General features: G+C 43.1%; 1 protein-coding gene across 4 annotated transcripts; it reads left to right on the top strand.

Annotated features, from left to right (window-relative positions):
• The first annotated feature begins 1,016 nt into the window (after positions 1–1,016).
• Positions 1,017–23,491, top strand: arih2 (ariadne homolog 2). 4 transcript variants are annotated; one of them, XR_013844530.1, is made up of 16 exons: positions 1,017–1,114; positions 7,187–7,714; positions 12,546–12,613; positions 12,863–12,941; positions 13,579–13,720; positions 14,012–14,133; positions 16,374–16,483; positions 17,017–17,134; positions 20,203–20,253; positions 20,476–20,497; positions 20,618–20,769; positions 21,191–21,334; positions 21,546–21,614; positions 21,906–22,028; positions 22,189–23,027; positions 23,239–23,491. XR_013844530.1 is itself a non-coding variant. In XM_080014816.1 (15 exons), exons 2-15 carry the CDS (start codon positions 7,448–7,450, stop codon positions 22,258–22,260), a joined length of 1,533 nt encoding a protein of 510 aa, XP_079870942.1. In that variant the 5' UTR covers positions 1,017–1,114; positions 7,187–7,447; the 3' UTR covers positions 22,261–23,491. The 4 variants fall into 4 exon arrangements, 3 of the variants coding, with proteins under 3 accessions (XP_079870942.1, XP_079870940.1, XP_079870941.1); XM_080014816.1 differs by having other exon boundaries at positions 12,863–12,935; positions 22,189–23,491; XM_080014814.1 differs by having other exon boundaries at positions 22,189–23,491.
• Positions 23,492–24,226: the final 735 nt, after the last annotated feature.

Below are 24,226 nucleotides of genomic sequence, written 5' to 3'. Positions count from 1 at the left end.
CCAGTACAGTGATACAGTATGCAGCACAGTATGCAGTAACCCAATACAGTGATACAGTATGCAGTCACCCAGTACAGTGATACAGTATGCAGCACAGTATGCAGTAACCCAGTGCAGTGATACAGTATGCAGCACAGTATGCAGTAACCCAGTACAGTGATACAGTATGCAGCACAGTATGCAGTAACCCAGTACAGTGATACAGTATGCAGTACAGTATGCAGTAACCCAGTACAGTGATACAGTATGCAGCACAGTATGCAGTAACCCAGTACAGTGATACAGTATGCAGTACAGTATGCAGTAACCCAGTACAGTGATACAGTATGCAGCACAGTATGCAGTAACCCAGTACAGTGATACAGTATGCAGTACAGTATGCAGTAACCCAGTACAGTGATACAGTATGCAGCACAGTATGCAGTAACCCAGTACAGTGATACAGTATGCAGTACAGTATGCAGTAACCCAGTACAGTGATACAGTATGCAGTACAGTATGCAGTAACCCAGTACAGTGATACAGTATGCAGTACAGTATGCAGTACAGTATGCTACATACAGTGCGGTAAGGCAGTGGGGCCTGTGTGAGTGTCTCAGTGAGGGCCCCAGTTGAGTTCAGCAGTGAGTAATATGACATTTTAATATGTCATAGTAATGTCAAAGTAATATGACATATGTGCGTGAATATTCAGCTGTGGTGGAAATATGACACGTACATCGTCCTCATTAACAATTTTTGTACCAATTTCCCAAACTCGAAACCCACCTGTCATAAAAAATAATAACACAAATACATATTGCAGTATATAGTAATTAAAAAATAAAAAATGTTGCATTTTATATTATTGAAAAAAACCAATATATGGGCGCGTGTAATTGCAAATAAACATGTATTACTGTACATAATAATTAAAAAATAAAAATATGAAAATTAATTCTGAAAAACCCCAAAAACAAAACACAATGCACGGAGCGGAAGTGACGGATTTTCCCCGCCCCCATGTAAGCCCCTGACTTCCGCCTCCAGAGTGCACTCCGCTCCCGGATTGTCCTGCAACGCTTTCTGGCTTCCAGCGCGAACCGGCTCCGCTCGCCTCGGCCCGGTTCGGAAGGTAAATATGAGCGGCTTCCCCCGCGGGTGTGGCCCAGCGCCGGCGCCGGGCACGGGCGTCCGTCCGTGTGCCGGCGGCGGAGCTTAGGCAGCGGCCTTGTTTACATGTCGGTCCCCGGCGTAGGGTGAGGGAGAGGCGGCCGGCCAGTTGGCCGGCCGGAGTTGGGGGACTCCCACTGGCGGATCCACGGAGCACAAAGAGGACGGTGGCGGCTGAACCTCCCAGGTTTCTGGAAGACTGATAGAAGGCGTCCAGGTGGATGGAGGTTCAATTGGAATACGCGTTAAATGATCCCTGTTTTTGGGTGTGTGGTTTTTTTTTTGTCTTTTTGTTTTCAATTTTACCGGTTCAATTTAACGTCGGGACGCCTGCTAGGAAGCTAGTGCGGCTAACGCTAGCTAGTCCTGTTTGATAGATGGCCGGGTAGATAGATGGATAGATGGATGGATGGATAGATGACAAATGGATAGATGGATGGACGGATGCTTTATTCATCCCTGGAGGGAAATTGCGGTGTTGACAGTAACACACTTCAAAACAATAGGCGATATTATTAAAGTAATACAAATTAAAAATAGAACAAAATGGCAGTATGCAATAACCTAAAGGTTTCCTTAAAAATATACAAATCAATGGCAATGAACAATCAACCTAAGGATTGTGATTAAACAACAAACCTCTGTGTCAGCAATTCCTAATCTCTCAAAAAGTTGGAAGTTGTGCATGTTCGCATACATATATCAAATAAAGTCAGTACTTGTACCGTATGCACCAGGGTGGAATCTTGTCTGATTGGCTCTGCTTCCTCGAGTTTCTGGTTATAAATACCCACAAGCCCTTGCAGCTGTGGTAACTAGCAGCAAAACAACCCAAACCCAGGCTACTCAGCTCCCTCTCGGGCTGCTTTCCAAGGCCTGCTTATTTCTCCTCGATCCACCAGCTCCCTGCCAGTCGTTATGATTTATGAGCCCACCGATATGTATGTCACCCAGTTTGCTGCCTATTTTTAGCCTGGGCTGGGCGGAATGCAAGCTTTCCTCTTGCCGGCCCTGGAGAAGTCTAAATCAAACCCCACTGCAACACATTTTATATCTAAAGTTGAGGATGCATCCGGATGCTACCGCGACACCCTCATATTTCAAGCCCGACTTTGAATAAGACCCGGGCAAAAAAATGAATGTACTATTGATATTGTGATGTCTGGGATTTGTGTTATCACAATATTGTTATATACTAGTTGTCTAGATGTTGTCTCTAAGGCTGGATTACCGTAAGTAGTGCATGCCCGCTCAAAATGTAAGACTTTATAAGACATTTGAATGGCACAGTTTTAACAAAATGTCAATGACTCAGTCCTGTGTTCCACAATGCAAGATGAAACTGCCGGTTAAAGTCACTCACCGGGCAAAGACACTCTTTGTGACTCAGTCCCAGAGCCCTGAAGCGCCGTGTTGCGTGTCCAAATTGCACCAAATTCGATACTCCTGTCCTTGGGTCCCCAGCGACATGCCCGCTGAGTGCGAAGTAGATTGGATCAGCGATTGTCGAGATAATCAAGGGGCATACATAGAGGTTCCTTCCTTTATAGTTAAGACTAGTATATGCCCGTTTGAAATTTAAGACTTTATAAGACATTTTAATGTCACAGTCTTAAGAAAATGTCAATGATTCGGTCCTGTGTCCTGCAAGCCTGTTCAAAATGGCAGTTTAACAAAATATCAGGACAACTTTGCAATACAAAACAAGGGCCAAATGTGAAACTATAGGCATTAGAACTTCAGCAGGATCAGTTGAGTTCAAGTTTCTTCAGCCCATGATTTAGTGGCGTTTATGTGGACTGCCAGGCGCTCCGCTCGCCATGCAGGGGTGTCCTCCTCTCGCGTGTGTGTGTGACGCTGAAGGTCACGCGGGTGCCCGGCACGCCCCTTGCATCACCCAGCGCTTCCTCCCGTCTCGTCTCGTGCTTCACACATTAGATGAAGATGTCCCAAATCACCCCGCTTAGTGGAATTGGATGATGTCACAAAGCGGCTCGCTGTTTGCTTGTTTGTTCAAAGCGTTGTTCCATTCCACAATCACGTGTCAAAATTGCGCCAACACTGCAACAACACTGCATGTCCTTAGGTCCCCAGCGATACACCCACCAAATGAGAAGTGGATTGAATGAGAGGTTGTCGAGATAATTAAAGGACATACGTGCAGACAGACGGACAGATTCCTAGAATCGTAGTTAGATAGATGCAATGGCGTTTCTGAACTTCTTAAGGTGGAGGCATACTTTAAAAGACGCAAGAACAAAATACATAAGAACCACTGGAGAATGTCTTAGAATACTGAACAAGAACTTGTGTTTAATTCTTTAATTCATTCCATGCCACTAGGGGTTGCAGAGTGATTCCGTGGCACCTATTTCTCTGGCGGAAACAGAAGAAAAAAAACCCAGCCAAAACAATGGTGGAGGTGAAAGAAGCACAAATGCGACAGCGGGAGGGGTTGGCAGTGGCTTTGGTGTATTTAAAAATAAAAAAACAAAAAGGGGGTTGACCCAGAAAAGGAGGGGGAAGTACGTCCCCTGCCATGACCCCAGGGCATTTGCACCGATCATGACAAGAAAGACAAAGTTGGCCTCGAGTGCTCACACCGAAAACAGCAAAAGAACCCAAATCACTGCGTCATTTAGTCCTTCTCGTCTTTTTGGTCAAAAGGTTCTATTTGTAAATATGCCGCTACCTTAAGACTGTTTTAGCTGTTATACCTCTACCTGCTTTGTCACAATATTTGCATTACTAATGATTGTTTCTCAAATATTTAATGTCTTTTAAACATCTTGTTAAAGCACAAATAGTCATCCCCAAAATATGGTCTAATTGTCGATGTATTCATCCCAAAAAATAATTTATTTTTGATTTTGTCGATATCGCCCAGCCCTACCAGGTACTGAATTGTCATAATGGGTGGTTTCGGGTCCGTGCATTTTGTACCTGCCCTGTTGCTGTTGATCAATATCTGATTTATTTGAATGTACAGCGACCCATTGTGATTTTTTTCCATTTTATTAGCAAATGCATCGCTGTTTTATTTATTTTTGCTGACAAGTGTAACTTTAGGGCACGCAACTTGATCTGATGCCATCTCTAATGACGCTACTGAACGTACTGCAGTCTGTGTTGCTGCAACGAGTAATCCGTTAAACCGTGGCATTAAGCCTTTACGCGTGCTTCGGGTTCCACACGTGTTTTATAGCTTTACATTGCGGCAGGAGCAAACATACAGGAGATGTGAGCGGGGTCTGGTTTTAAATCCTGTTTTGTGTTCGATCCAAAGATAGAGACGGACATAAAGGCAACTGGGAGCTTACTTGGGCCACACACAGCAAGAAAGACAAGCGAGAATTCACATGGACAGTCGTGGGTGTAGCCCTGATCTGCTCAACTAAGCAGCCTGTAAGGGAGGGACAGCCCTTGGACTTAACCCAACAGCCACCCCTGGCCTGAGTGCTCTCTATATTTACATTATCTGGCCCTCTAGGCAGTGAAGGCCAATCTACTTTTTACTCCAGAGCACACAGTCTGATATGTACTTTAATTCACCTGACACGTTTTCACCCCTACAGCCAGTTGGAACTTCAAATAATTCAATCTGCTAAAAATGGTGGAAGGTTTAAATGTGACTTCAGTTCACAAATTTGCCAACCACACTTAATGTTTTGTTCATTTGGGCGAGCGGGTGGTGAGGTAGAGAGAGATTTATCCCAGGGGGAAATTGCGGTGTTACAGCAGCTCACATTAACATAATAGGCAATGATAATAAAAGTATTAAAAAATAAAAAAATGTTTATTATAAAATAAATTTAAAAATAAACAAAACAATCTCTGTCTCAACAATTCACATTTTCATTAAAAAGTAGGAATTGTGCATGTCACATAATATACATTTTTGTGTGGCAATCATTTTATGTAAATTTCTAAAACTACTAAACTTTTATATCCTTTATTAAATAATGATGCATTAATGCTGTCAGGAAGGGGGAAGAGAATGACCAAATGTCTTTATGTACTTTGCAAAATTGCTGGTATTTTATTCAATTAAATAACTCTTCCAGCAAGTTAACTCTCTAGCCAAATATTGCTACATTCATTTCCAGTTAAAGTAGGGAGTGCTGGACGAATGTGCTCCATCCAAACATACCTGCACTTGGTTGGACTGGCTTTCTTAAAAATTACTTACAATACAGGCTTGTAAATGACACTCTTGAATATACCAGAAATGGTTTAAGGTGCAATCAGTAATATTTGATTTGTTTGTTCAGCAAATTGAACATGATATAGTGGTGGGAGTTCGCAAATGTCGTTTTTCAATGACACAGTTACCTCGATGGCTGCTGAGATTTCAGACCTGTCAATCTCCACTCAATCCCTGCCCCTGACCCACGCCGCTTACATCCCTGAACTGGTTTAGTTTTAGTTTAAGCCAGCACAGTGTTGGAGGACCTGCTGGAGGCGTGCTGGAGGTGCAGCCACATTTGGTTGTGTAAAATGAACAATATAATTGTGGAAAGTAATTGTTCCAGAATGCAGATCCCTAGTTTTTATACAGCAATACTTATGGTTAAAAGGCAACGCCAACTCCAAATCGGTGCAAAGGGAATTCATAGGTAAAATAGACTGAGTCAAATGTAAACAATGGAACAGAGTATTCATTTAGCCCACCCGTGAGGCACAACGCCAGCTGGAAGGCGCTTTGATTAAGCAGTATGCACTATTCAAAGAGCATCCAAATCAAAGGTGAGGGGGTGGGGGGGGTGGCCAAGTGGTTGAAATGGGCCCTGGAATTCCTCTGGAGGAAAGTGGGATCCGAAGCTGCTGACAGGGACTTGTATCAAAGCCCTGCCTTGTGTAGGAACCAGCGGGTGTGCAGCGCTCTTCATGCTTCTCCAACACAGCCTGGGTTTGAGAAATCTCATCTGATTCATCTTTAGATCGCCCAAGTGGGGGGAGACAGTGTTATCATAGCACAGTCCATCAGTTTTTCATGGAAAAGTCTGCAATGGCAGCATCTTCATGTTCAAAGAAAATCCATCAAACGATGGTTTCAGGATAATGTTTATCGTAATGGGAACTTTGTGGAGAACTGGATCCATCATTAGCAACACTGAATGTAGCTATCCAGTGTTGCTAAGTGGATAAACTGTGTTTTTGTAGCAGCAATGTCCTTTGAAGCCACTTTTGTGGTGTGTCTAAATACACAATATATTTGACAGAATTGAAGATGTAGATAATACCTCAAAGACGAATCTGGTCTGGTTGGCCTCAAACTGAACTTCCCGGCAGCGTTACCAAGACGATGCCCAAGTGAACGACTTCTCTTAAGGTGACTGACTGCGTCATAGCCAGGGCACGAGACGTGCTTTCGCCAATATAACGGGCAAATAGGACCACTGGGGAGTGCTTCACAGAGCACAGCGTAAATCTCTAGAATTCAATATCATGTGCTCTTAAGGATGGTTGCATGGAATAACAATACAGGTACTGTTTTTAACACTAAGTAGTGATTACTTGGTCTTCCAAAGTGGGGTAATGACAGTCTTAAAATAAATCCGAGCTGCTTTGATGATAAATGAAGAAACCTTTTTTTAATCGCATGGTTTCGACAAAGATATACAAAGCAGCACGGCGTTCTGATTCAAGGTCGGCCTTCACCAGTCCTTATCCTTATCCTGGAGTCAGGACCAGCGAGTAACGGCCAGACTAGTCATGGAACAGACATATCTGTGTGAGCATACTGGTGTGGATGTGAGCATTGATTGGATTACTGCTTCCAGCCAAAACCAAAATATTTGGCATAGAATTCCAAAAGTATATTTTGAAATACTTAATATCACCGGTGTGATTTGGTTGGTACTGTATGGGGACTCTGATGGCTGGGTCGTTTTGATTCCAAAGAAACCCAATGTCCTCAAAGTGTTTTGTTGAGCCCCTGTGCAGTGATATCTTCCTCCAAACTTCTAACTTCCATATCACCCTCTCTTGTGTCGTTCCGTTCCTTTTCCATCCCCTCGTTTTCCTCTCCCAGTCTTTATTTTCTTTTTCTCTTCAGATCATCCTCATCCAACGTTCAAGATGAGTGACGGCGAGTGCGATTTCTTCTGCTTCTTCCGCTGCTGCTGAGCACGCTCGGTCCGCGCCTCGGAGAGAAGAAGAGCAAGCGTCTCCTCCCAGAATCCATTACGCCAAGAGCGGAGCTCGGAAAAAGCATTTCAGCCCGTCGTAGCGCTGGGATCCGACCGGTTGCCCGGCCGTCTGCCTGTCTGGGCAATTTTATTGGGCGGATCGGATGTCCGTGGACATGAACAGCCAGGCCTCGGACAGCAATGAGGAAGACTTTGGGGTGAACTCTGAGGAGGAGGAGGATGACGAGGAGGGAGGGGAAGAGGAGGATCAGGGTGACATTGCTGACTACTACGAAGGGGTGGCCAGCGACGTGGAGCAGCAGGGAGCTGACTCCTTCGACCCAGAGGAGTACCAGTTCACATGCCTCACCTACAAGGAGAGCCAGAGGGTTCTGACCGAGGAGGTCAACAGTGTGGCCGCCGCACTCAAGGTAGGACTGCCTTGGACAGATGGGGGGGAAATAATCCACTAAAGCAGTGACGCTCAACCGTTTTCATCTCAAAGACCCTCAATTTGATGCGCATTTAGCCATGGATACCATTTGATAAGGATCCAAATTGAGAATTATTTTATTGTTAGATATGGTTAAATATCTATACTCTAGTTAGGGAGAGAACAGTGAAACCATGATGGAAACTCATTATTTCACAATTCGCTTAACTGTGCTAATGTCTCGTAAATGAAGTAATGGTGAAGTTTTATCTATAAATCGCATTTCTGCGGACCCCTTGCAACTTGTCAAAGGACCCCACATAGGCAACCACTGGTGTAGTGTACCATTATACCCATAGCATCAAACCAGTTACACTCTTGTTGGATGCACTGATTCTGCCGTGTCTAGTAAACCTCTGCACACAGCACCAAGCACAATGCACCTTAAAAGTCACAAAAATGGAAGATCTCAGGTTCTAAAATATGCTCACATCTTTGGTTTTGCCACAATGAATAAATAATGAATGAAAAGTTATGCGTACACTGTAGGGCTACCCTGCGTGGTGGTGAAAAACTTCTGTTGATGTTGTTTGCTTGTTCGTAGGAGAGCACTTTAGCTTGAAGCACACCAGTAAAGTACAGTTAATGGGAAGTATATGGAGTGTATCTTTTATAAGGGCTGGATCACATTGTGCTCTATTAATTCCTGTACTATTTAAAGGCTCAAGGAGGTTGCTGTTGAACACACAGTGGCACAATTCAATGAGTTCTTTGCATTGCTCAAGGCCTGGGCATTACAATGTACAGAACGATATACAGCCAACGGGGTTTTTATTTTATACGCATCCTGTGAGAGGAACATGTCCGACCGTTAGAGATGCCTCACACGACTATCCCTCAGTTGCCCCATAGAGATTCAATAGTAAATAGAAGTATCCCTGAATGTTACTGTGTAAAATGAAACTTCAAGAACAGCCATTTGCAGTGGCCTGGCTTCATGGGTTTTCTATGGATAGGCTGCGTCCACTGTGATTGTACATCAGTGGAAATAAATATCATATATATATATATATATATATATATAAATAACTTCTGTAATATAATGATATTTTATGGCCCTCTCATTTTATGTATAATTTATCTAACATCTTTAATAGGGCTGTGTAAAACTCCGATACAATCCAATGCTGTTGTTTTAATTTTGTTTTCTTGATTAGAAAGTGTAATATTGATACTTATAGCTACCTATAGTTTGGAAGTTATTCAACCAATAACCACTTAAGTTCAAATAAAGTAGTTGTAGTAGTTAGAGCCTGGCTGATGCCAGATTTTTGGCCCCGATCCCGATTTTGGAGGGTCCTAGCCCACCTATTACCAATGTTTTTACCGATATTTTCTAATCAGTTAAAATAACTTATGTTGTTAAAGTTTCTATATTTTAGGAGATTTTAACCTATAAGCAAACAAATAAATTAAAATAAACACACAAATAACTTTTTGATAGATAAAAACATTTAAAAGATGATATTAAATTGAAAGAAATTTTTTTCCAATTTCCAGAGAACACATCACTACCGAAACCATTCAGTTTTCCTAGTTTCCCATGAACGCAGCATCGGTTCCTGCTTGGAAAGCCATGTCCGTGTCTAAACCCGAGTGGAAACAAACATGGATGGATTTACAATATAATGCCTAGTTGGACTTCTGCGCTTATTTTGATGAGTAACTTAAAAGTACAGGATCAATAATCAATTTTTTTTTTGTGTATTATACTTGTTTAAAAACTTAAATACATCTGCTGAATAACAGCCGATTAGGGTTGAACCATTAATCCAATTCGAGCCAGCATCGCAGTGTAATAGAACGCAATTTTCAAATCGCAAGGGCTGTGATTTAAAAAATATGTTTGTTTGTTTTTTAATGTAACACAATCAACATCTGTTAAAATTTTAAAAAGTTACAATTTGACCAACTTTCAGGGTGTGTCCACCGCTGCCTCCTCCTCCAGGGAGCAGGGGTGGGGGCGGGCTCCTTTCTCCGGGATAATTACACGACTTGATGCTTTTATTTTGTTCCTCCGCACTTTATCCTTTATTGTGAGATTTTAGAAGGCGGCCCCAGAAAATGGAAAAGAGTAAAAACACCTCATGAAGCGATTGTTTTAACATTACATTATTACATTACATTGCATTTAGCAGGCGCTTTTATAGTTCAAGTTCAAGTGATTATTTGTCACATACATATACATACGGTCATACATATATGCAGTGAAATGTCATGACACCCGGTGATGACGCACAATAAGCTCTATAAGCTCTAAAAACACAAAAATATACCAAAATGTGCGTAATCGACACAAGCGACTTACAATTATTCAAACACCGACAGACACACCCACGCTAACGAACCTCCACGCTGCCCCCCAGTCAGACCGGTGCTCCGTCCCGGGCCACGGCGTGCTGTGCAGAGCCCGGAACACCTGTAGAGTCGGGGCGGAGCCTCTTCGAGAACGCTCTGTCTGTTTTCTTTTGTTTTTATCTTTTTCATTTAATTAGACATTTCACTGCATATATGTATGACCGTATGTATATGTATGTGACAAATAACTTCTTGAGCATAAAGCTGTCCCTGGACCGGCAGGGAGAAAAAAATAGAGTGCACGGAATGACACACGGACAGAGCTTATTCACTTGCAGCACAAGAGGATGTATGTGAACGTATGTGCTCAACATTTTTACAAAAAATAATACATTTATGCTGAATCATTGCATTTTTTTTCTTATGTTCATTTTCAGATTCTAACAATTACAAGGTTTGAAGTTAAATCAATCAGTCAATATTCTACTGTGGTTTGAAGGTTCTTCTTTTTACAATTCAATAGTTAAATAGAGATCCTGTATGTTATTCATATCAATTCATCTAATTTCATCATAACAGGTGGGCGTGGCCAACAGGAAAGAGTGCTTTATATGTTGTTGTATCCAGTGTTGTGTTGGTCATACTATAAGGATTTATTGCTTGTGTTTAGTGAAGAATACAAAGGATAAGGAACTTAAAAAAATATTGCATACTAAATCGCAATCGCAATATTTGTCTAAAGAATCGCAATTCGATTGTTTTCCCAAATGGTTCAGCCCTGCTGCCGATCCCGATGTGGTCAAAAAAGTCAAATAATGGCCGATATATCGGCCAAACCGATATATCAGTCGAGCTGTAGTAGTTGTAGTGGTCACAGTTTAACTGAAATATTTCTGCATTGGACTGAATTGGCTCTGAAATATTTTGTACTGTACATCACATTGTATACTTTAGATGTTGGTAAATTTTCATTATGTATAAAATGTCAATATATTGATATAAAATTGTTTTGTGAACCATCTCATCAATATCAGACTTGGAATGGAATCATGACCCTTTGTATTGAAATCCAATTGAATCATGAGATCCTGCCCAATACCGTAATCTTGAAGGGGACCTATGAAGCTTTCCTTATTTTCTGTCATATATTAGATGTAACAATGTTGTATATTCATATTAGAAATGGCTCAAGTGTCAAATAATGACGGAAACTCATGAGAAAGTTATTGCTTACCGTTAAGTTTACAATGTGAATAAAACCTGGAGTAAAGCTCAAACCTCATTGGCTTAGAACTAGGGGCTTGGCTGCTCGTTTATGATTAAGCTACTCATACTGAAACAGCCTGTTTTGGAATACCATGGTTTAGAGGCATGTCACTATGGCTCGAATGCAAAATCTGAGTGATATTTTCAGCAAAAAACTTCAAAAACATGTTTTGGAGACGTGTCAAAAGGATCATGATTGGTCCCCTTTAAATCACCATCATAAAGTCGGGATGGGGAATAGACTATTTTGAGGTTAAGAATAAAAAAACTCCCTTTCCAGAGTGTTGCTTGTATTGGAACATCCAAATGCCGCCCCTTGTATAGCACTGAACCTGAAAGTCCCAGTTGAATCGTCAGTTGGAAACCAATCAGTTGACTCTGATTCTTCAAGACGAGAATTTTTTTTTTCGGGGAGGTTTTTGTGTATAACAATAACAGCATGAAACAGAAGCAGAAGGAAAAAAAATGCATAAGGGAATACATTTCAACTCGGAATTATAAATAAGGGGAATCATGAATGTATTTTTACATGTGTGAATTGTCCGGACAGCTACGCCAACACGGCTAAAAACTTTTATTTGTTTTATTTGGAGGGACTGGGTAGGGTGCGAGTAGGGATGGGTACTGTTAAGATTTTAACGGTAACACTACTCTTACCGATAATGCTTATCAATCGGGTACTTAAACAGTACACCTATCGGTTATTTTTTTATTTTTTAAGAGAAGAACTAAAATAAATTAAGAGCAGAATTACCACTGCATTATTTTCTGCGCAATTGCGCATGGAGAAGGGGCGGTGGGAGTGCAGGTGGCACTCACCATGCTGTTGTCACTCACTCCGTGCAGGGTCTCCTCATGTGAAGCCCTATAGTCCAATTCAACTGACAAATTGGGAGTCGGGTACAGCTCTAAGCTTAAAAAATGATACAAGCATCATGTGGAAGCCCAGCGCTACATCAGTAAAAGACTATTTTCTGATCTCTGAATGAAAAGCATGAAGTTCACGTACGGAGTCTTTAGAGAATATAATAACAATGAAGCTCAATTTTTGTTGTGATAGCTGACTTTAGTTAGTTACTGACTTCCATATCCTCCTCCGCCCTTGTTTTCTTTTCTCCACTTCCTCAATTTCCCTTTCTCTCCCCTCTATCTCGTCCGCCCTCCCTCCTTTCTTTCCTTTGTACTCCCTCTCCTAACCTTCTTAGGTATTACCGGCGGTTGCTAAATTGGTCCTGGTGCATTTCCACTGGCAGTTGTCACTAATACTGGACAGGTAAGACTCCCGTGTCACTCTTTCATCCTCATCCCCTCATTCTTAATTCCTTTCTTTGTTTCTTCTGTTTGCATTGTTTGCCATGAGGGGAACCCTTCACAGGCCCACTAACCCCCCCCCCCATGCTTTATTCTACCTCTACCCAAATCAATCTGTCATTTTCGACAATATCTTTCTAATTGTATGCACGCACACAAACACACAGAATTATTTCATACCTGACTCTGTGTACTGTTGTTGTTTCCATAGATACAAGTCCAACTCCTCTCTGCTGATGTCAGACGCTTTTGTCCAGCCGAGCAGCACCTGCAGAACGCTCGCTGTGAGTGTGAGTGTGTGAGTGTGTGTGAGTGTGTGTGAGTGTGTGTGAGTGTGTGTGAGTGTGTGTGAGTGTGTGTGAGTGTGTGTGAGTGTGTGTGTGTGTGAGTGTGTGTGTGTGTGTGTGTGTGTGTGTGTGTCATTTATTTACGGTTGTACCGCCTGACATTTTTGAGTCTCATAACAAATCAAAACCTTTCAGAATTTCCTGGCATTGTGGCGTAGTAAATATTCTCAGCCTGAAACAGTTAGAATAAAGTGGTAACAACCCTCCCACATAAACACCTCTGCAGGTTGTTGTTATGATGCATTTTGGTGTAACAAATACTAGAACGTAGAGGGGAACTTTTTGTGCCGTGGACTGGAACAACCAGACGTTAAGAATGGAGTGAAACAGTATGAAGATGTTTGTAGATATGGTGGATGGATATGATAGTATCAAGTATCATTACCACCTGTGGTTCATGTTGGCATTTCAACAGCTGTAGTACGGTCTGATTTTGTGTGTGTGTGTGTGTGTGTGTGTGTGTGTGTGTGTGTGTGTGTGTGTGTGTGTGTGTGTGTGTGTGTGTGTGTGTGTGTGTGTGTGTGTGTGTGTGTGTGTGTGTGTGTGTGTGTGTGTGTGTGTGTGTGTGTGTGTGTTTCAGGCCCCACAGTCCCTCCAGTGCGGTGTGTGTCTGCAGGTCGTACGGAGGGATGCTCTGCTGGCTCTGCCCTGCCAGCACTCCTTCTGCAAAGCATGCTGGGAGCAGCACTGCACTGTACTTGTCAAAGACGGCGTGGGAGTGGGTGGGTATTCAGTGAGAGAGAGTGTGATGCATCAGGGAACCATGTCTCTGGAAATGAGCGTCTTGTACTGTGTCCTCATGTTGAATGCAACTCATTAATGTCAAACGTGTGTCGTCAGTTGACTTTGTTTTCACATAATGTATTTTTTTGCATATTAAAAAAGTTACCACTCCTTTTACCTACCAATCAGGCAAAGTAGTGGGAAAAGTTTGACACTTGATAGTGCTTCTTGATAGCCCTTGTACTTTGTGAAGAATCTGACATTTAATAACCCCGCCCTGTCTGTGTCAGGCATCTCGTGTATGGCTCAGGACTGTTCCTTGCAGATGCCAGAGGACTTTGTCTTTCCACTCCTGCCAGCAGAAGAGCTGAAGGACAGATTCAGACGCTACCTCTTCAGGGACTACGTGGAGGTAGGAGGAGAAGCCGTGACCGCGTCCTCTCCTTGTGTGAATCTCTTTCTATAAACTTGACTCAAACTCAGGCCTGTCATTCTGTTTATTCCCAAAAACAAGATGGAAAGACATACTTTCCCAGAACACGTCTGTTCTGCAGTCACTGGAGTTAATCTCTCTCTGTTGTAGGGTTGCCCCAAAATAGTCAAACAAACGTTAGTCGACGAGAAGTCTGAGACGAACAGGTTTTTCATTGGTCGGTTGGTCAAAGTGGAAAATAAACTCCATTCAGGAGCTGCGTCAAAATGAACCTTAAAACCAACAGTATATGGCTGGACCCGTGTATGTAGCTCTAGAGGGCTTTTCATTTGAATTTATTTTGACAAAAATAAATGTTCAGTTCCTTGCTGGTTGTTCAGAAGACTAATTACAGCTTTTGATGGTTTGCCAGTAATGAACAGGCAGCTCGCTTCCTGCGTGGCTGCCGTGCAGCGCTTGTAAAATAAATGTATATTTTAAAGGGTGGTTCTAAGTTCTTGTGTTGGTGTAACTGATAAATCAACAAGGTGTCCAGTCCCCTTGCTGGTTCTTCTGACACATTCAGAATAGGGATGTTCCCAACAACTAATTTCCCTGATGTTTAAATGAGTTTAAACTCAAGACCTGTCTGAAAGTCCGAAAAAATATTGCATATTAAATATGCCATTTTAAACCGTTGATCACATCCTTAAATTACCATATTGTAATACCGTACGGACCGGGCGGGGACCGGCTGGTGGTGCACCCTGAGCCCCGGGGGGCCGGGGATGGGGAAGGTGCAGCTAGTAACTGAGTCCACGGCCCGGGAGATGCGCCCAACGGCGGGAAAACGGTCTTCCGTACTCCACGTTTCAGTGCAAATTATATCAGTAGGTCATTTAAATGGGTACATTAATAGATATTAATAGCCGCGGTGTCACGATTCTAAATCGAAAATCCATCGAAATGGACGTTTGATTTAAAACTTAAAACAAAATCACAATCAGGTTCAAGCTCCCAGTATTTTTGTCGGCAATACTGTCCGACATTGTCGCCATATTGGGGCGGTCAAGGTCCACCGGTAAACAAATGCATTGTGCACTGGTCGGTGTCGACTGCGGCTCGCCTGGCTCTGAATTTTATGAAATGAGTTTGGGAGTTGGGAGAGCTGCTGGGTAAACCCCACCATCGCTGACGGAATGTCTTCTAGTGCAAAGGTTCCCAACCACTGGCTCGCAGACTGTGTTGGGCTGCAGGGCATTTGCCACTGGACCGTGAGAACACGGGCGGGATTTTTTCAGGAGCATCTGCTCCACGGCTGAGCAGTGGGAGGAAACAGAGTAAATTAAATACATCGAGAGTTTTTATTTGCTTTGTTTGGAGAAAAGATGGCTCTGATCAGAGCTGCAGGTTGTCAGAGTTCCCCTCTGGCAAAAACAGCATCTGTTTTTCTGCTTATTTTGGTGAGTAACTTCAAAGTAGTGTAATAAGTAACTTTTTGCTTGTTATTCTAGTCTAGTCTAGTTGTGCTAAAGCTCTTAACTGTTTGGGTGTGTTGTTTAAACCCTCTCATATTTGTTATTATTTATAATTTTTAATATTCAAATGAATGTTACTTGTTGAGAAAAGTTTTTTTTCTTTACAAGTCAAGACCCGATATTCTAACAATGGCCTAGCCTTCAGTGCTGGAAACAATGTTGAAATGGAAAATGTGAAAATGGAATCGTTGATTTGAAGAATTGTGACACCCCTCAATAATAGGACCTAATAAATTGAACCAATATAATGTTTAATCGGTATAATTACATCAAGGTATAATTAACAGGTGGCTCATTTTTTGTGTACAGTGCTTGTAAATGATATTTTAAGGCTGGTTGTTAGATTTACTAGTTCTCTGTTATCTAGCACTGTGTTAACAATGGTCCTTATAACATTCTCTCTCTCAGCCCTGCAACGCAAACCATTTTCTCATGTCCCAAAAACATATATTTAAAATGATTAAATTAATATCATAAACGTGTGATGATTAGTCGACTAAGCTTGAACTGACGACTACTAGTGGATTAGGAAAATGTTGAGTGGGGGGCAGCGCTGACCTCATGATGTCTCTCATTTGCTTTGTAATTAAACAGATGTTTTAATGAAGGCTCATTCAAATCTCTCTCCCCCCTCACCCCACCTTCATCTCTCCCCCCCCCTCTCTCCCCCTCTCTCTCTCCCTCCCTCCCCCTCTCTCTCAGAGTCACTTCCAGCTCCAGTTGTGTCCTGGTGCAGACTGTCCCATCGTGATCCAGGTGCAGGAGCCCAGAGCTCGCAGAGTGCAGTGCAGCCGCTGCAGTGAAGTCTTCTGGTACAAACACACACATCAATAAATACCAAGCACCTTTTAACGCTGCGTCTTCACCATATTCAGATGAACACTTAAAACAAGTAGATGATGGTGTAAAGTCACTGATCACCCACAACACACAGCTGTTGAGCTCTAAAGTCATCATGTCTCCTAATTACTCTTATTTCATGTGTTTTAACATGTGTAAAAACATTGATCCTCATCTGTGATCACCTCATTAAATATCTTTAAATGCTCAGTAGAACCAGATTTAACACTGGGGAGAGTTGGAAAAATATCTTAGACATTCATTTGATGTTTAACCTTTTATTTGCAAATGGGAATACAAAATATTTCAGAACGATTTTCACCTATTTTGTTCATTTCCATCCTGTTTTTACAAACGAGTGATTTGTGTTTCTTATTTCTAGTTCTGTTCTTTCACTTGTACTTTCATTGAAAGTACAACGATAACATAAAATGATCAAATAAGCAAATACATTTGAATAGTTATGATGCGTGACCCAGCACATTGACTAAAATGTTGTCTCTAGTTTTAAATGCCGTCAGATGTACCACGCCCCCACAGACTGTGCCACCATCCGAAAATGGCTGACCAAGTGTGCTGACGACTCGGAGACAGCCAACTACATCAGCGCACACACTAAAGATGTACGACACACACACGCACACAAATGATGTACGAAACACACACTCAAGATGTACCACACGCACACAATAATGATGTACGACACACACACACACACAAATGATGTACCACACACACACACACACACACTAAAGATGTACCACGTATACACTAAAGATGTACCACACACACACTTAATATGTACCACACACACTTAATATGTACCACACACACACGAAAGATGTACCACACACACACACGAAAGATGTACCACACACACAAAAGATGTACCACACACACACACAAAAGATGTACCACACACACAAAAGATGTACCCCACACACACACGAAAGATGTACCACACACACACTAAAGATGTACCACACACACACACAAAAGATGTACCACACACAAAAGATGTACCACACACACACACGAAAGATGTACCCCACACACACACACAAAAGATGTACCACACACACACACGAAAGATGCACGAAACACACACTAAAGATGCACGACACACACACTAAAGATGTACCACACACACACTAAAGATGTACGACACACACACACACCCACTAAAGATGTACCACACACACACACTAGAGATCTACGACAGACACACACACGCACACACACTAAAGATGTATGACACACACAAATGTACGACACACACACACACTCACACACACACCCACTAAAGATCTACAACACACACACACACACACACACACACACAACTTAGCTACTGACCTTTTTCAACCCTTTCTCTCTCACACCCTCCCTCGCTTGCTCTGTCATGTATACACTTGCTCACCTTCTCTCTTTCTCTTTTGTTGTCTCCGTAGTTTTATAAACTGGACGTGGTACCGCGTTCATCTGTGATGTGCAGTATATACACTACTCACAAAAAGTTCGGGATATTTGGCTTTTGGGTGAAATTTATGGAAAATGTAAAATGCTCACGCTACAGTGATATTATATCATGAAAGTAGGGCATTTAAGTAGAAGATGCAATGGTGATTTCCTCATCTCAAACAGTGTATTGAAACAAAAGCCAACAACAGTGGTGGGTTTACCACAACAACAAATGTCAATGTCTCAATAACTTGTCATGTGCCCTTGACCATCAATAACAGCTTGACAACCACGTCTCATGCTGTTCACAAGTCAACTTATTGTCTGCTGAGGCCTGGCCCCCCACTCTTCTTAAAGGGGGCCCTCAGGTCATTGAGGTTCTGGGGTACAGAGTTATGAGCCTCTACACGGCCACTCAGCTGGTCCCATAGGTTTTCTATGGGATTCAGGTCTGGAGAAAATGCAGGCCACTCCATTTGAGGTACCCCAGTCTCCAGCAGCCGTTCCCTAATGATGCCACCTCCATGAGCTGGAGCGTTGTCGTCCATGAAGATGAAATGAGGCCTGTGTTGTTCATGCAGGGGCACAATGACTGGATGAATGATGTCATTCAGGTAGTATGGGCTTGTCACTGTACCATTCACAAAGTGTAGGGCAGTTCTGTATTGACCAGACACACCTGCCCACACTGTAACACCTCCACCACCAAAGGTTCTTCTGGTGACAACAGTGGCTGATGCATAGCGCTCTCCTTGACGTCTCCATCATTTCTGCTCAACGTGAATCCACTTTCATCAGATAACAGCACTGAGGCCCCTGGTCCCTCGTCCAGCGTCAACGCTCCCTGGCCCCTGCAAGATGATGATGGCTGTGCCTGGTGGTGTGGTCAGGTGCCCTTGCAGGTGGTCTAGCACGCAGACCACGCTGGTAATGGTTTCGAATGGTCTGACGTGACACTTGGTGCCTCTCACCTCCCTTAAATGTGCCTGGAGTTGAGTGGCATCATCCTGCGGTTCCTCAGGGCACTGTTCACAATGAAGCGCTCATCAGTGTGGGATGTGGCCAAAAGACGTCCACTTCTATGTCTTTCTGTGACTCTTCCAGTCTCTGTATCTCTGTTGCAAGCTGCTGATGACACTCTGTGACACTCTAAGCTCAGTGGCCACTTCCCTCTGACAACATCCTGTTTGAAGCCTCGCAAGGCGAGGTGCTGTTGATCAGTTGTTAGGTGTGGTCTTGGTCTCATGATGTCAACATGTGAACAGCATGATGAAGAGGACTGTTTAAATACCAACTCTAATTGAACCAGGACACTCATTGGTGGATTCATGGATCAAACACCTGTTGTGAATTTTTCCGTTCAGCTCCTCGTTAGAGAACAGCAAGTTGTGCAAAAAGCACTGAAACATTGAACAGTTGGACATGTGCATTTAAAAGTTGAGAGAAGGTCAAATTAAGTTCATCTGTAAAGGTTATAGTGCATTTTAGCTTCATCCTGAAATTTCACCCGAAAGCCCAATATCCCGAACTTTTTGTGAGTAGTGTATGTTTTAGGGTCCTCTGTCACACACTGCTAGGTGTCCCCTGGCCCTCATGATGCTCTTCTTATCAGAGGAGCTTGTTTCCTCAGTGTGACTGTTCATGGAGGGAGCAGATTGTCTGGGTAGATATGGTGTCCACCATGCGCGCACAGCGGAGCGTCCCGATGTGCACCATCACCTGTGTGGCCTGCGCTCCACCGTGCTGCTCCGCTTGCAGCATGACTACAACCAGAGCTTGGGGGTCCATGTCCCTTTTGGTTGTTTTTTTTGAGCACCTGCCCCTTTTAAGTCTCTTGACGGGCCTGCAGAGCGGGGAGGGGGAGAGCCTCCGCCCCCTCTCTCCCTCTCCAGCCCAATTTCAGAACACTGTAAACTGGGCTTACACCCTTTTATTGCTCGGATTTTTCCCTGCGGATAAAAAAATAAATCGTTTCATCAATGGCGACCGCGATCGATGGAGTTGACCGCTGATAGAAATGGTAAATCTGCCCAAGGCTACTCCTGGCCCTGAGAGATGTTCTCTTCTTCGTCTGTGTTTATATGCTGCTCTGTCGTCCCCTTTTGAACAACAAATCTACCTTTTATAAAGTGCACCATCTAAGTAGCACAGAAGAACAGTGTACGGTGTTCCTGCACCACACTGTTTTCTGGCTTCATTGAGTGAAGATTGTCTTTTGGTTTTTCCTCAGTGTCCGAAGTGTAATATCTGCATTGAAAAGAACGGCGGCTGCAACCACATGGTGAGTCCCTCCGTCCAGCTCCAAAAACACAATGACCTCACACGGTTTAGCTGACACTCACTGTTTCTCTTCACTTTTTATTCAAACCTACAAGCATGAGGTGTGGAAGACCCGACTAACTTCAAACTACAAATAAAGAAATACAGTCAGCTTTGTGCTTGTACTTGTGTATTCTGTCTGGTTAGAGTCATTCATTGTGACTTCTTCTTTTGTGCTTTTCAGCAATGCTCCAAGTGCAAACATGGTACGTTATCAAGTATCATTACCACCTGTGGTTCATGTTGGCATTTCAACAGCTGTAGTACGGTCTGATTGTGTGTGTGTGTGTGTGTGTGTGTGTGTGTGTGTGTGTGTGTGTGTGCAGACTTCTGCTGGATGTGTCTGGGTGACTGGAAGACCCACGGCAGTGAGTACTACGAGTGCAGTCGCTACAAGGAGAACCCGGACATCGTGAACCAGAGCCAGCAGGCCCAGGCCCGTGAGGCCCTCAAGAAGTACCTCTTCTACTTCGAGAGGGTGGGCACACACACCAGATTCAGTGATGCAGTTCGCAGCCAGACTGGTCAACCATGCCCCCAAATATCCCTCTCATTAAGACTTCATAGCTTCTTTATCACATTTACATTTAGTCATTTAGCAGACGCTTTTATCCAAAGCGACTTTATAGAATTAGTTTTCTTTTCTTTTTGAATCACAGCCCACACACCTGTTGGAATAAGTACATTTGGGATGTTCACACCTAAAGTCTTGTGGAAAGGAATTGACTGTTTCTGGTGAGAAGGGTCTGGTTTTTCCATTGACTTCCACTCAGTCTGAGCTTCTCTGTCATGCATGTCATGGTCATAAATGAAAACATCCACAACCATAGTTCAAAGTTCAGCGTTGTTCAGCCATCTCAGCGTTGTCATAAAGTGTGATATAACGTTGTGTTGTTCAGTGGGAGAACCACAACAAGTCGCTGCAGCTGGAGGCTCAGACGTACCAGCGCATCCAGGAGAAGATCCAGGAGCGAGTGATGAACAACCTGGGAACCTGGATCGACTGGCAGTACCTGCAGAACGCTGCTAAGCTGCTGGCCAAGGTACACACACACACACACCAGCACACACAGACCAACACCAACACACACACACACACCAAAACACACACACACCAACATGCGCACACACACACACACACACACCAACATGCACACACACACACACACACACACACATACTTTTGAAGCTGTGTGCGGTATCTCATGTGTTGTTGTTGTTGTGGTGGTGGTGGTGGTGGTGGTGGTGGTGCAGTGCCGCTACACCCTGCAGTACACGTATCCCTACGCCTACTACATGGAGTCTGGTCCTCGCAAGAAACTGGTGAGAAACATGAAGCTGTGTTTGTGTTTTAAAATGGGAAACGTTGAAATCCAAGTCTTGATGAAGAGCTTCTCCTCCAGGGGCCTGCAGTGGAACTTCAGTGTCAAATTCCACTTTAGGATTATTCAGTTGTTTGCTTCTCATAAAAAAGAATCAATCAAATCAGAAAGGGACTTGGAAAATAATACAAACAAATAAACAAAGCTTGATCATTTTAGGATTAAAAGCAATTGATTATTGGGTGAAGTTTCAGAAACGTGTTGCATATCTCAGATGTCCCCTCCTCCTCAGTTTGAGTACCAGCAGGCTCAGCTGGAGGCCGAGATAGAAAACCTGTCCTGGAAGGTGGAGCGAGCAGACAGCTACGACAGAGGTGTGGTGGGGGAAGGGGAGCTCAGCGCCAACGACAGAGGGGTGAGACAGTGCTCCAGCACTTTACACTTGTACTTTAAATACAACATTTAGAATGACATCACTGATCCTGTACTTTAAATACAACATTTAGAATGACATCACTGATCTTGCACTTTAAATACAACATTTAGAATGACATCACTGATCCTGTTGTCCTCAGGACCTGGAGAATCAGATGCACATCGCAGAGCAGAGGAGACGCACGCTGCTCAAGGACTTCCATGACACCTGAACCTCCGTCACCCCTGCACAGCACCAGCATGTTTTCACTCTCACTCCTCCCTCTCACTCCTCCTCCCTTCCTCCGTCCCTCCCTTCCTCCGTCCCTCCCTTCCTTCCTCCCTCCCTTCCTCCCTCATCCCTTCCTCCCTTCCTCCCTTCCTCCCTTCCTCCCTCCCTCCCTCCCTTCCTTTCTTCCTTCCTTCACTTCACACCTCCTCTCCTCTTTTCTGTCTCTTCTTGCTGCCGTCTGCCACAGATTGTTCCACTTCATCATTCTTTTATTCTCCTCTTCCTCCCTCATTCCTTCAACTCCCGGCTTCAGGAATTCATTCACGACAGCGACACTCGTGGCTGGAGTGAAACGTTTTGAGGTCTGATGATAAAGAGAGCTTTCTATTTGTCTCAAACCACATGATTCCCTACAGAGTCGCATTAGTTTTGACTTTGTGACCAGCCGAGTTGAGGGCACTCTCTGGCTCTGACACGGCACTAAAACATGTCATGAAATACAGAATAAACATTAAAACTGGTCTTCATATTATGTCTGGATGTGAGAGAGATGATGCTGAGGAGGTGATGGAGGTGTAAAGAATGGAACATAAAGTTGATGTTGCATTTGTTTTCCCGTTGGTCCTTATGAAATACTATGATATGTTGCAGCAGATGGATTAGCATCAACAGTGTCACTCGGACTTGATGCCAACATGAGCGTCTGGCTGCCGTTGCTTCCTTCATTTGTCCTCATCAGGTCTCTGAAGCCCAATTGAAGCAATGAGTGTAAGCGTCTCCGCCCATCCTCACTACAGCACCACCCACTGTATGCTAGCCATGCACACACACACACACACACACACACACACACACACACACACACACACACACACACACACACACACGCACGCAGCGTTCACATGCTCACGCTCAAACACTCCGCAATGGGAAAAACAATAAACATCGACTATTAATTGACCTTCTTATCCCCATTTAGCGCCTTCTTCCGTTTTCATGATGCCATCCGTCACCTCCCCACCCTCACTCCTGCCCTCTGTTTTCCTGTTTTCCTGTTTTCCTTTGGCTTTGATCACCCTTTCTTCTGGGAAATGGCTGTTGATGGATAGATCGTAAAAAAAAAAAATGCAAAAAGGAAAAAAAAAAAAAAAAAAAAAAAAAAAACAATTGCTGTAATTTTCAACGGTTGTACATTAATACAGAAATAGAGTTACTGAGAGTTTTTAAAACCAGCCCCTGGCTCCTGTGTGTTCATTCAACACAAATATTCACACACGCACTAACATGGACACATCTGCACCTCAGGGAGGGGGCGGGGCACTAATAGATTCAAGATTCAAGATTTTTATTTGTCACATACATATACATACTTCCATACATATATGCAGTGAAATGTAATGCAACGCACCCGGTGATAGCACACAATATGTCCTAGGAAAAAATAAAAAAATAAAATAAAAAGTAGAAAATTCCTTTCTAATAGACCGACTAACTGACTCCTAAAACGTAATACAGTAAGTGGAATACTTATAGAATAAGATAAAAAATATATAGAATAAAATACAATAAAAAATAAATTGAAATAAAATGGAATAGGTTGAAGGAATATGGCTATGTATATACAGATATGTGCATTTAAAGTGGCATGTGAATTAAAGTGGCATGTGAATGTGAATAGTGTGAGGTAGTGTTTGGGATAATACAGCACAGTATACAACAGTACGGCGCAGCAATACGGCATCACGAACAACCCTGAACAGTGATACAGTATGCGGTACAGTATGCTACATACAGTACAGTAGGTAGTGGAGCCTAGTGCATGGCTCAGTTAGGACCCCTGGTGAGGTCAGCGTTGACAGTTCTAATGGCGTGCGGGAAAAAACTCCAGATAGATTATAGAATATAGATTTGAATATAGATTTGATGAAGCGTCTCCTTTGGACAATTCATACGGGAAATGTAAAAGA

Source organism: Zeus faber (assembly GCF_960531495.2).
Source record: "Zeus faber genome assembly, chromosome: 15".
NCBI lineage: Eukaryota > Metazoa > Chordata > Actinopteri > Zeiformes > Zeidae > Zeus > Zeus faber.
This window is presented reverse-complemented; position numbering and strand designations above follow the sequence as displayed.

Coding starts and splice junctions, on each gene's coding strand:
- arih2 (XM_080014814.1), top strand. CDS start 7,448: ATGTCCGTGGACATGAACAGCCAGGCCTCGGACAGCAATGAGGAAGAC. Junction 14,134..16,373: donor TCTTCAGGGACTACGTGGAG/GTAGGAGGAGAA, acceptor CCTCTCTCTCAG/AGTCACTTCCAGCTCCAGTT. Junction 22,029..22,188: donor TCAGCGCCAACGACAGAGGG/GTGAGACAGTGC, acceptor TGTTGTCCTCAG/GACCTGGAGAATCAGATGCA.